This window comes from Perissodus microlepis, chromosome 11 (genome assembly GCF_051167445.1).
Source record: "Perissodus microlepis isolate ML-2025 ecotype Zambia chromosome 11, ASM5116744v1, whole genome shotgun sequence".
Lineage (NCBI taxonomy): Eukaryota > Metazoa > Chordata > Actinopteri > Cichliformes > Cichlidae > Perissodus > Perissodus microlepis.
Window position 1 is genome coordinate 19,312,397 of NC_140471.1, and position 12,994 is coordinate 19,325,390.

General features: G+C 39.3%; 2 protein-coding genes across 4 annotated transcripts in view; both read left to right on the plus strand.

The window, feature by feature from the left end:
• The window catches only part of osbpl3b (oxysterol binding protein-like 3b), a 39,432-nt gene extending 33,772 nt beyond the window's left edge, over positions 1-5,660 (plus strand). For all 3 annotated transcript variants that reach the window (XM_084943218.1, XM_084943220.1, XM_084943219.1), the window contains 4 exons: positions 3,206-3,350; positions 3,450-3,576; positions 4,451-4,573; positions 4,724-5,660. In XM_084943218.1, the coding sequence (XP_084799344.1) occupies positions 3,206-3,350; positions 3,450-3,576; positions 4,451-4,573; positions 4,724-4,820 (492 nt within the window). In that variant the 3' untranslated portion in view covers positions 4,821-5,660. The remainder of the gene's footprint in view (positions 1-3,205; positions 3,351-3,449; positions 3,577-4,450; positions 4,574-4,723) is intronic.
• A 1,268-nt stretch (positions 5,661-6,928) lies between these two features.
• On the plus strand, positions 6,929-12,905 carry gsdmeb (gasdermin Eb). The gene is made up of 10 exons (XM_084942941.1): positions 6,929-7,055; positions 7,353-7,582; positions 7,687-7,879; positions 8,119-8,293; positions 9,435-9,555; positions 9,732-9,857; positions 11,612-11,739; positions 11,857-12,040; positions 12,182-12,255; positions 12,374-12,905. The coding sequence occupies exons 2-10, from the start codon at positions 7,378-7,380 to the stop codon at positions 12,590-12,592; spliced, it is 1,425 nt and encodes a 474-aa protein (XP_084799067.1). The 5' UTR covers positions 6,929-7,055; positions 7,353-7,377; the 3' UTR covers positions 12,593-12,905.
• Positions 12,906-12,994: the final 89 nt, after the last annotated feature.

Sequence of the window (12,994 nt, forward strand, 5' to 3'; positions counted from 1 at the left end):
ATTTCTATAATCCATTCGATTCCGGTTTTCAAAGTCCGGATTCGATTCAACTTAGCCTCAGACAGTCAGAAATATTATAATTCTGATCATTTATCAGTACTGACTTCATCAGAATTGTGAACATCACAGCAGATGCCTCTGTGTGAAAGTAACTGAGAATAAAACACAGAAAAACGTGAAGGAGATTTTCCTGGTCTGGCTTTTTATAGCAGATAACCTTAAAAATATTCTACAATGTTCTGCATATAAAGTTTAAATTTCTTCAGTATTGAACAACAGAAAAATAGGCTTTCTTGTCCGAGGTCATTTAAGTGAAAAAAAGAAAAAGAAAAGAAAAAGAAAAGAAAAAGACAGCAGCCGACAGCGTTGTAAACAACGGTAGACTGGTGGGTAATAAGCGAATGAATAATACAGAAAACAGAGATTGGAGACGGGAAACTGTTCTTGAAGTACAGAGAGCGATAGAGAGAGCTAGCTGTGCATGAAGTGTGATTTTAATAGTCGTGGAAGCAAAACAGCAAAATTCATGACGACATTGATCAAATGTGAAGCGCAGTTTGCTGCTTCTTTTGCTGCTGGCTCTGTGAATTTTGGTTGGAGAGAGACAAAACCTGCAGCTCAGAATCAGCACAAAAAGACGTAAACACAGCGCGGACCGGACGCATCAGAATTGCTAAGCTCCGACAGCGTGTCCGTCTACGGGCCGTCAGGTGAGAAAGCCGAGAAAGACAAAGTTGATTCTGATGCGTCGGTTCCGCTCCGTGTTTACGTCTTTGTGTGGAATCCGTGTACCTGCTCTCATTTGCTGTTTGGTTGTTGTTGAAATGGTTTTGTGAGCTTTAATCTGAGAATCTGGCGTTTCTGGCAAAACACAGTTATATTTAAAAGTCGATTCAGGATTTAATGAATTGATAGCGCTTTATTCAAGCTACTCACCTCCCACTTCCACCTGCACTTTCAACTGGACCACGGCCAATCAGAGAGGTCCCGCCCCTTACTATCTCTGATTGGTTTAGTCCACGATAGGGGCATAATGTTGTCTGTTGTTGACCACAGGGAAGGTTGCAGATTTTTTTTTTTTTTTTTTGCTACCCGAACAGTTGGTCGCACTGGTGCAACCAAATTTTTTTTTTTAGTCGCGCCACTGAAAAATTTGGTCGCATTTGCGACCAAATTGGTCGCACTCTAGAGCCCTGCCTTTCTTGCCAGCCACGCTGTGGAGTACTTGGACGCGTGTGATGGAGCATTGTCCTGCATGAAAATCATGTTTTTCTTGAAGGATGCAGACTTCTTCCTGTACCACTGCTTGAAGAAGGTGTCTTCCAGAAACTGGCAGTAGGACTGGGAGTTGAGCTTGACTCCATCCTCAACCCGAAAAGGCCCCACAAGCTCATCTTTGATGATACCAGCCCAAACCAGTACTCCACCTCCACCTTGCTGGCGTCTGAGTCGGACTGGAGCTCTCTGCCCTTTACCAATCCAGCCACGGGCCCATCCATCTGGCCCATCAAGACTCACTCTCATTTCATCAGTCCATAAAACCTTAGAAAAATCAGTCTTGAGATATTTCTTGGCCCAGTCTTGACGTTTCAGCTTGTGTGTCTTGTTCAGTGGTGGTCGTCTTTCAGCCTTTCTTACCTTGGCCATGTCTCTGAGTATTGCACACTTTGTGCTTTTGGGCACTCCAGTGATGTTGCAGCTCTGAAATATGGCCAAACTGGTGGCAAGTGGCATCTTGGCAGCTGCACGCTTGACTTTTCTCAGTTCATGGGCAGTTATTTTGCGCCTTGGTTTTTCCACACGCTTCTTGCGACCCTGTTGACTATTTTGAATGAAACGCTTGATTGTTCGATGATCACGCTTCAGAAGCTTTGCAATTTTGAGACTGCTGCATCCCTCTGCAAGATATCTCACTATTTTTGACTTTTCTGAGCCTGTCAAGTCCTTCTTTTGACCCATTTTGCCAAAGGAAAGGAAGTTGCCTAATAATTATGCACACCTGATATAGGGTGTTGATGTCATTAGACCACACCCCTTCTCATCACAGAGATGCACATCACCTAATATGCTTAATTGGTAGTAGGCTTTCGAGCCTATACAGCTTGGAGTAAGACAACATGCATGAAGAGGTTGATGTGGACAAAATACTCATTTGCCTAATAATTCTGCACTCCCTGTATGTATCCCACATTTGACTGATCAAACTGACATCTTGGAAATGTGGAAATGCTTGACTAGGATAAGATCATATTTGCTTTACTTATCTGAAATGTTTAGAAATAACTATGTGATGGCAAAAATAACTCAATAACTGAAAAGCTCAATAGAGTAAATATATCACAAGCATGGAAAGGTAAGAAACGTAACTAAGGTACACAAAAGAAGGAGGGCGCTTAATAAAAAATTGATGAACTCAGTCAAAGTCTACATATAATAAAAAATAAGGATCTTAATTTATAAAAATCTATTAGATAAATGCAGGTATGAGGTGTACAAAATGTTCTGCATTTGTCCTCGTGACAGCAGAGGTGAAACAGATATTAGAGAAAGTGGTCCACTGCCTGCCCAGTAAGTGGTGCAGATGGGGTCCAGGTTATCCATTACTTATCTACCATAGCCACAGTCATTTATATAACCTCTGCGTTACCTGATGGAGGAATCTACAAAGTGTGTTTATCCAAACTGTTGCTCTTGCATCTATACAGATGGTGTCCTTCACCTGCGTGCCAACAAAACCCAACAAACAAATGATCGTTTTTTTCTCTTTTTTTTAACTATGGAGTCATTTGCCAAGAGGAGAAGGTTCATTGCTTTAGTTTGCGTCACTCGAAAGACCTCTCGAAGCTGTGCAGTATAAGTCAAGACATGCCAGAACACATTATGCATCCTCATCTCTCATTAACCCTCTCAGGCTCAAATTAAACTTTTTGTTGCTAATGCACAACCAAGTCCTGCAGTGGTACTTCTGAGTAAAAAAAAACTATAAAATATGTATGTGGGGTAATCAGGTTGTTAGTTTTTAACTGTTGCAAATCGGCAACGCCTGCCTCGAGAGGGTTAAACACACCGGCCCAGCAACACAAACACACTGGGGATCAAATGGTTGACGCAAGAGCAACATCTGCTGACTGCAAGAGACACTGTCGTGGGCTATGTGCATTCTTTCATACTCACCCACTATAACACGCTGCTTTTTTTCTAACAGGCCAAATACTGGAATTCGAGTGTAAATGAGATAGAGGGGACTATCACAAATAATAAAGGAAAGGTTATCCACCGACTCTTTGGAAAGTGGCACGAAGCGGTTTTCTGTGGAGACCCGCCTTCAGCTACATGCATCTGGAGAGCAAGTATGAAAGTCAAAATTAAGTAGGAAAAAAAACCTCTTCAATAATGCGTCTCCCTGTTATAGCTTCTCATGCTGTTGATGTTACTTGTGTACAATATAGATGCAATGCCAGTAGACCATGAGCAGTACTATGGCTTTACGAAGTTTGCAATTGAGCTGAACGAGTTGGACCCATCCCTGAAATTGCTGCTACCACCTACAGACACTAGACTACGAGTGGACCAAAGGTAAGAGGAAAAAAGTGAAAAACATTTAGAAACCCATTAGTATATTTCCATGCACTTACGCAGGTGATCGGTGAAGGTGATCGTCAGCTTAATTTTAATAAATGTCAGTGAGAAACATACAGGGGGAAAAGGTTAAAAACTAATTTAGATATAACATCTAATTTTCCTGCCAGAGGACTGTTAGACATAGCTGAATTAAAAACCAAAGCATTGCCAGTGAGTATCTAAGCACCACACCATCATTGATCTCAGTCATGTCCTGAAAAATTCACCTTGTGATCAAAAAAGTACAAAAATAGGCACTCGCGTTAAGAATAGTACGCAACTGCACGCCCTTTCAGGCTATCACAATCAGACTAATTTTAGCTCATCTTTTAAGTTTTTTAAGTCTGCAAACTAAATGCTGCTGCCCCGAGGTGCTGGAGAAAAAACGAAGCTCTCAGCACTTTGCCATCAAAGTATGAAGCTGCACTGCTTCCAGCTCTGCAAATAAGTGGTTATGTATTCTCCTTTTTAGCCCAAGCTCCACCATCTTACAACGATCCAGAGGTAAAGTAAAATCAGCAGCAAAGTTATATTGTTTAACCAGTTCTCTTAACTGTAGGCTTATTTACTTTTTTGTTCAATACTTTGTCATAAATAATAGGAAAATGTATAGATTTCTATAAATTAAAGTGGAACAGGCTCACCGCCTTTACGCATACAGACTGTTTATGCCCACGTTGGAAATAACCCTGTGACAGGGCCATTCAAAAACAGGAAAACCCCTAAAATTCACTCAAAATGAGAAGACGCGAGTGAAGATTATGCTTGGATGTGGAAGATTAATGTTTTAAACATCTGCATAATGAATGCGTCTGGGTCTCATCGGCAGACTGCTGGAGGAGGGGAAGTTGGAGGCTGCAGAGGAGCATAAGCAGAGGATTGAACAGCTGCAGAGAGACAGACGGAGAGTCCTGGAAGAGAACAACGCAACACATCAGCCTAAATTTTTCAGGTACCCTGAGTATCTAAGCTTAAAACTTTCTCACCTAGAAAGTCACTTATGGAAAAGTGACCACATCTCCGCTCCTAATGGTGTTACACAACTTGTAAATCTGTCGTTGACGGTGTTAATTGCAGTTGTGCGTCTTTTCTGTCTCCACAGGAAGGCACAGGACGATACCTGGGTGAGCAACAACACGTACTGGGAGCTGAGGAAAGAGCCTGGCTTTGCCCATGTAGATTTCCCTACACTGTGGTGACCGTGTGCTGCAGATCATACAAACATTTGGACCTGCACAGCCTCTACTGTGATTTGTGATCCAGACTGGTTCTGGTGATGTCTGTATCTCATTCTGACCATCCACATTCTGTACTGGAGTTCATCAGAGTTATTGCCTTAATAGCAAGTGCTTATCTGAGTTGTATAAACACATTTATGCAAACATATTATGAGAATGTTGCTCAATTTGCAGTAGGCCAATTTAATTTTTTTTCCTGCATTCCACATATTATGTTGTGCTGAACCACTTAAACTAAGAAAAGGAAAGCTCCTTGGTATGAAGGATGAGAAGAAGAGTTTCATAGTTTATCTACACTAGCTTAAAATGTACTGATCAACTGGTTATGTTGGTTGTTGTCTTACCATGGACATTCTCTACCTCTGAGATAAACTAGCCTCGCTACGCCATTGATTCAGTGTAAACATCCGATATTTATTCTGCATCTGCCTGATGCCTTACTGGTTGTACTCAAACTTGTTTAATTTATTTTGTCGTACCTGCCAGATGTTTTAAAAAATAAAACAAAAGTCTATGTTTCGTAAGGAATTCTTGCTAAAAAAATATTGTGCAAGCGATCTCCGAATCCTTACTGAAGTGATTTTTCTGTCCGTTATGAGTAATTACTGCTTTTCGCTATGAATGTGTGAATGATTGTGCAACTATGAGCAGCTGTAGCAAACTCAGTCATATCTTTTTCACTTTATTCAGCACACCATTGTCTATATGGACCCTGGGCTTTGGGACCAAAAAAAAAGGGAAAAGAAATGTCCAAAAACTATGCTCCATGAGCTCAAATAAAATTTCTGATTGTTTTCTTTTTGTTGAGTCTTTTGTGGTTGTTTGTTCAAAAAATAGACAGTTGAAATAATTCCCTCTCATCTCAGATGATGAGTTGGCAGGTAGATTGCCTGATTATAATTTTGGTGCATAAAGGAAAAATGCAATTAATTGTAAACATGATGGGTCAGGAATGCCACATGAAAATGCCATTTAGGAAGCTATGAAAAGCAATTGGGGTATAAACACTAGGTTTACTGGGAATGTGAAGCAGTTCCCTGCTTCTTACTATACATATTCTTTAAGTGAAGTAGCAACTCTTAAAGGACTGTGGTAAAAGATCATCTGCTAAATTATAGAATTTTTTGCTTGTGGCTGCACTTCATCCCTTTATAATTTTCTTGGCTTTATGGGTTAAATCTAAATGGAAACCTGTGCATGATACTTTCCAATGAATATCCTGCAGTATACAGTAGATATGTGGCTACGTTTCACAAGTGTTGAGTTTAGAAACAGCTGTATGTGTTTGACGACGGTTCGTGTTTATGGCTTGTTTTTGCCCATCCTGCTAAGCAATGACCAGAGTTCAAGGTTAATGAGCAATTATGGAGCCGTGCAACAAGTAAAGGTTATCATTTATAAATAACGAATGCAGGAATGTTGTGAAAGTCATGTTGATGAAAAGAGTAAGATACCGCTAGTGATCCTTAGAGCCTGTCTGCATTTTTGACATCCTACAATATGATAAATGACTTTGAAAAAGGGCTCCTTGAGTCCACCTATTCTCTTTTGTTTTCTTTTTTTTTTTTTTTTTTTTACTCTAATAATTCACTGTAGTATAGTTTGTTTGTATTCTTTTTCTTTGTTTTGTTTGTTAATCCACGCTAGCGAACATGGGCTCATCAGATTGCTGGGTGATCTTATACAGCCGCTAGGTGGCGACAAATGCATATGAAAGCGGACTACTGATAATCTGTTTTTACAAAAATGCCCTATAAAATATTGTCACTGGTCAAATAGGACTGAATAAATTATAATGCAGAGCAGTAGATACATCAATGCAGTGTAATTAAGATACTTGTAAAATAGGTTATTTCTTTATTTTATATATATAGTCCCTACATAAATCCAGTTGACAATTTACCAGTACAAGCAAATATAGAAGAGACATTATTATTATTATTATTATTATTATTATTATTATTATTATTATTATTATTATTATAAGCTGGATTGTAAGCGTACAGGAAGAAAGGCCATATATGCCATATATGCTTCGGCCTCTCTTATCGTGCAGAGGGCGGAGCCTTTTGTCCAAAACAAAGAGTGCAGAAAACCAGGCTGAGCTACCACAGAGGAACTGACTCCTGTAAAAGTCTGACCACCGAGAAAGTTTCTCTTGCAGGTCACCAATAAAGCGAAGACTCCGTGGAAGCGGTAGGTGGAAAATTAGCCAGATTAAAAAAAAACTAGCATATTTCGTCTTATCTACAGTGACTGCTGCACCGATGGACTTTCGGTTTCCATAATAACCGGTGCTTTGATTGTCGTCGTGCAGCCTGGAGGTTTTAAATGTAAAGAGCTGTATGGTGTCTACTATGTTTTTGTTTGAAATGAGTACAGTGGCTGAAGTAGGAAGTTTATTTGTGTTTAGTCCTAAGGAGGAGCTCACATGGGTGAGGTCTTCTGTAGCTGTGTAGTAAACGCCTCCCCTCTCTGCTCTCGCTCTCAAAGCTCGCAGGCTTTATCCAGCCGGAAGATGTTTGCTCTAGCTACCAGAAACTTTGTGGAGGAGGTGGAAGATAACGGGTCCCTGATCCCGGTGACCAGCCTGAATGACACCATTGCTCTCCTGACGGTGGTGGTGAAGCGCAGGCGTTTCTGGTGCTGGCAAAAGTCCAAATATCTTCCCACTGATTTTAATCTCAATGATATACTAACAGGAGACACATCCATAAAGCCAGGTAAACCTCAAAAGCAGCACGAAAATGGCCGCATGTGTCACAGTTTACTCTCCCGAGATCACAGAAATTTGATTTTTTTTAATATATTTATTTACCTTTTGCAGTTGTGGTTGAGACAGACTTCATCAAATACAGTGGGACATTTAGTGACAACATTCAGGGAACTGTGGATGCAAATTTTTCCAAATACAGCGTTAAACTTCAGGGTGAAGACTCATCCAAACTCCAGTCATCTTTTGGAAGCTTGAAGAAAGAGGAGATTGATATGCAGACGCTGCTGCAAGACTCAAAAGACAAGTTGGTTCACAATCTGTACCTGGTGTCACATGTAAAGTTGTTTCAAACACTCTAAACATCACCTGACGATCAGCATGTTAAAGATCGCATAAGTGATCTTTGTCCAGCTGTAAAGTTTCACACAAAACACGATGCCCGGTTGAATATTAACGCAAGAAAAGATGATGTAGGATAAGTCACAATAAAATTTTGTTTCCAAGAATGTTCCTGGTGAAACTCACCACATTTTAATTGTTTAGGGTTCTGGACATGTCCCACTGTCTAATCCAGCAGACAAAGGAGAAGCAAAGACGGGTATTTGGGATTGTAAAGGATCGTATTGTAACCACTCAACCCTGTTCAGTCATAGAGGAGGTGCAGCAGGGAGGACAGTGTGGGGGAAGTCTGAGCACCTGTGGCCCCAAGATGACTAAGGTACAATATCAAACCTCATATCAGACCTAATAGTTGCTGGTATTTAGGGTTCGGTCAGTTTTTAAAGTTGCTAATACATTCCTATATTAAGTCAATAAGCTAAGTTCACAATACAAAATTCATAGGTCCTGTTGCCAGGTGAGCAATACATGTGCTGCTTTTACCCGGATGAGTTTCAGATCTGCGTGTGCCAGCTTTGCGTGTACATTTTGAAAGCAGAAGAGAATAAGAAGAAGTGGAATAAATCTTGCCCACTATGCATGAAACAGTTGCATTGTGGTTCCTCTTCAGAATTCAGGTCCTTCATTTATCCTTGGTTTTTCCTCGTCATTTCCAGAAATCAAAACTGGGAATTTATTGTTTATGTTCTAGCTACATACAGTACTGTGCCAAGGTCTCCAGACAGACTTGACATTCAAGGCTCTTCCTTGGATGTTGGCTGCCTTTTTTCTGTTTTCTGCCAGGATGATCCCACTGCTTCAATAACGTCGATGTCCGGGCTCTGAAGAGGCCAGTCCTTTTTGTCCTCCACTGGTCCAGTTTCCTTACATTTTTTTTAAGGACACGGCACACCATACTGAGATGTGCCAAGCCTTCCACTAATAGCTCTTGGGTATCACCCTGTGTATGTCAAATTGTGTTATCTTTGATATATTTCCTACATTTAACCAAAGAAATGGGAACAGATTATGTGCTTTAACAGGCTGTTAGTAACAAAGTTATTAAAGGCTTTTTTTTAAATTAAAGATGGATTCAGTTGTAAATGTTAAGTGGCTTAAAAAAATAAAGTAAATAAATAAATAAAATTCCTCTGAAGGGTCAGGTATAAGGATTGGACTGAAAATTAGTGAAAAAGCAGCCAGTGTCCAAAGAAAAACTATCAAAAGACATTCAGAAAGCCTGGAGAACTGTTGCCTAAGACCACTTTAAAAAAATCACAAAAAAGTGTGACTCCTTGGACCTAAAACTCAAGACCTTTGCAAAGTACTGTAGTTAAAACTATATCTTATATTAAATTCCACTATAACCTTAAAGAAAATATTGAATCTTTAAATAATTCTTTAAAGTAGATTAATATTTGTGACACTCACTGAGGAATTTTGTTGCCATTTGTTCTGATTCGGTGTTCCTGTTTCTTCAGTTTTTATTGAAGGAGAACGCAAGCTTGGGCAATGACAGTGACATTACCATGGAGATTCCTACCAACACTCCAATAGCCTATAGCCTTATAGAACTAAAGATCAAACACGATGGACAATATGGTGAGAAGTCATTTGTATTTGTAGAGTAACTGTCTTACTTCATGTTAATTTAACAAGAACAACTGATAAACTCAAAGTTATATTTAGTAATTGCAGGATCAGCATCATTAATTCTAGGCTATTGTTGGAAATATCCATGTTCTGTCTCCTTGAACTATCACGTGCATTTTCCACAGAGCTGTGTGTATTGTCAGACACCAATGGAGGCTTTGATAAAGTTGATGGCACTGCTAGAATGAAAGACCAGCGGTCTATTTCAGGAGCTCCTGCACATTCATCTGACAATAGCTGCCTTCAACAAGGTAAATCACTGTTTTCGCCTCAGATTTCTTACCTTTTCCAGCAAAAAAACACACAATTGCATGCAGAGAAATGTCCTGACTGAAAATGAGAGCATGTGATTGGCTAGTCTGTATGACGAGTTCTTATATATTGCATTCTGCTCTTTCCTCCATGGATAGCTTCTCTCTCTGCTTTTCATTCTTTCCCATGAAAGAGATGGTTTTCCGCTCGTCACTTATTCTCTAGTGAATTTTGAATTCTGCTGCTTTTCACAAAGTTAACGTCAGAGTTATGGATATATCTGACAGCTCAGTGTTTTTTACAGTGTTCTTTATGTTCTAAAAGGGACGCTCCTACAAATACTTGTAAAACTAACTGTGTCCACTCTTTGCAACAGAGCCTTGAATTTTTTGTGGCCTTAGATTCTTTGAAAAGGGCTCTATAAAAATACAGGTTATTATTATTTTTAATAATATTATTTTTATTAGTAGTAGTAGTATTAGTATTAAAAGTCTACCGTTGGGATTTAATATAGAGGTGCAGTGTTAGTTTTGCAGCTGAAAGGTGTGAACGCGGATATTTTGGTGGCTAGCCTTGTTGCCTATTCATATTTATAGGACTTTCATCTTGATAGCACAAAATTTAAGGAGAAACATACAATTATACTTCACAAGGTTTTGTGGCATACAGTTTAGCTCTAAATTTAATGCTGTAAAAAGCATGTCTTACTTTGGTTTGAGGATTTTTGATAGTTGGAGCGTTCATTTATTGGGAACGAGGGGGAAATATTATTAGAACTGGGTTTCAGGTATTTGTCACATTTCTACATAAAGCTCGGTACATAATTAAAAAATCTTTGCATGTTTTTTCTCAGCAGTGCACACACAGTTATTTTCATATAGGTTCCTTTTGATTAATGCCAGAATCTTAAAATATGTAGTAATGACTTTAAGAAGTACCAGCAGCTTCACACAGCCTACAAGAAATTACCTTTACTTGTAGCTTTATTCATGGCCACAGTAATATTTTCATTAACACGAGTATGAATCAGGATATGACTATAAAGGGTTTTGTGTTCCTCTACACATCGACATCACTCACTCCGTCATACTCCTTCATTGGGTGTGCTCGTTTTTCAGCCACTAATTTGTGCTGCTCTAGGCATGTAGTTATTGAAATGAACCAACTACATATTTGTATATAAATCAGCACATTATTAGTAAATTATCCACTTTCATGGGTGTACTTTTGTTAATGCAGATCCTTTGGCTCTTTGGCAAAAAAAGGCATTTGCTTTTTCTGTGTTGCGCTCCAGCAGCACCACACCTCTGCTGTATACAAGTCAAAGGGTCTCAAAGATAAGAGACCTTGCTGCATCTTATCAGAAGGGTGTTAAACGTATTTGTAAACACAGTTTTGACCTATATTAACAGGGTACAATGCAGTACAGTTTACTCTTTAGTTTGCTATGGAAGTTATGTACTGACTGTATGATTTTATTGGGTGGAATTTTGAATCAGGACTTAACCTGCTTGGAATAAGCCAAGATAATAGTTTTGCATTCACTGGCCACAGCATGCATGCGTGTATTGACATTTTTTTTTAAATAGCATGTATATACAAATGCAGTGTTTTATTAGCTTCTACATATTGTTGTGGTTTACATCAGCATGCTGTTCTTGCTATAATCTCAGTTAACCTTTTTAACGTGCTCCGGGAGAATGTTTTATCTTTGACAGTGAATGACAAACTGTCCTTATTTTTCTGTCTTCAGAACTAGACCAACTGAGCGATCATTTCCAGCTGCTTTCAGCTCTTCCGGCATCCACCAGGTCTGCTCTGCTACAGCAGATTACAAAAGTTTTGCAGGACCAGATCACCATTAGTGCACTTCAGGATGTGGTAAGAGGGACGGAGAGGTCTAGGCACTGGCACTGCACATTCACTAAAAGAAAATGGACATAATGAAATTCAGTTACGTTACGTTTAAAGTCTGACCTGTCTCCTCCTCTGTCTCAGCTAGAGCAGATGTGCGTGGATAAGGGATCTGCCTCAGTTGACTTTAAAACAACAGCGTCTCAAAAACAGAATGTCCAGGCAATTTTGGATCTTTTAGAGCAGTCTAGTCAAGAGGAACCAACTGAAAAAAGCCGATCCACATCGCTTCACACAGCCCTTCACCTCTTAATCAGTGCATTGGATGGTGAGAAAAGTTGTACTCTACAGTCATTACTTGTGGATTTCTTTTCATATACTAGAGACCTAGTATACCCACTTCATGCACACTGCAAGTTCTAAAAACTTAATGCAGGTTCCTTCATCATGCGTCTGTTTTGTCTTTCAGAGATGACAAATGATTGTCTTGCTGCCTTGGAAATGTGCTGCAGCCCTGCAGTGTTGGGGATATTGGAGCTACTGGTTAGTAAATCCTCTTTTTTATAAAATGGCACAACATGTTAAGCAGGTGTTTCTTTGTATATTAAACATTGCACATTAAGTCAGCTGCCCCTTATGAATCTCTCAACACCTGTTCCAGGTGCAGTGTGCATCAAAAAATGGAGAGTTGCCTCTGAGCGCCGAAGCGTTGTCTGTACTGACAGAGGCCATCTATGGAAAGATCGAACATCTGTTTGCCTCCTGTAATGTGTCCCTGCGGAGAAATGGGGACATGGTGAAGGCAGAAATAAACAAGCAGCCAGGAAATCTTCCTCTGGTCCTGTCTATCGTGATTCGAAGTCTTGCCTCATTAGCTTAGGGTGTTTGAACTGAAACCTGCTTTACAGCCACCAGAAACAAGTGTCACAGTGGAATTAGGTAAATGGAAACATGTAAATAATTCTTTTTGTTATTTTAATAGAATATTTTAAGGGGTGCTACGTGACCAAGAAGTCATTCTAAAAATACTGAATACTTGATCTGGACTCATATGTGACTACTCAGTGTGTTTAAAATAATAATAATAATAATAATAATAATAATGAATTAATAGTCAAACTTGATTTTTATGTGAATAAATATGCAAAATTGTATCTATTTTTTTGTAACTTTGGCAGTTTCCTTCAAATAAAAAATGATTTTGAGCTGTTGTCTGATTGTATAAAAAAAAAGTATGAACCATATTACAAAATTATCATGGGTGTGGTGCTTAGCACAATCC

Coding starts and splice junctions, on each gene's coding strand:
- gsdmeb (XM_084942941.1), top strand. CDS start 7,378: ATGTTTGCTCTAGCTACCAGAAACTTTGTGGAGGAGGTGGAAGATAAC. Junction 8,294..9,434: donor GTGGCCCCAAGATGACTAAG/GTACAATATCAA, acceptor CTGTTTCTTCAG/TTTTTATTGAAGGAGAACGC. Junction 12,041..12,181: donor CTTAATCAGTGCATTGGATG/GTGAGAAAAGTT, acceptor TTTGTCTTTCAG/AGATGACAAATGATTGTCTT.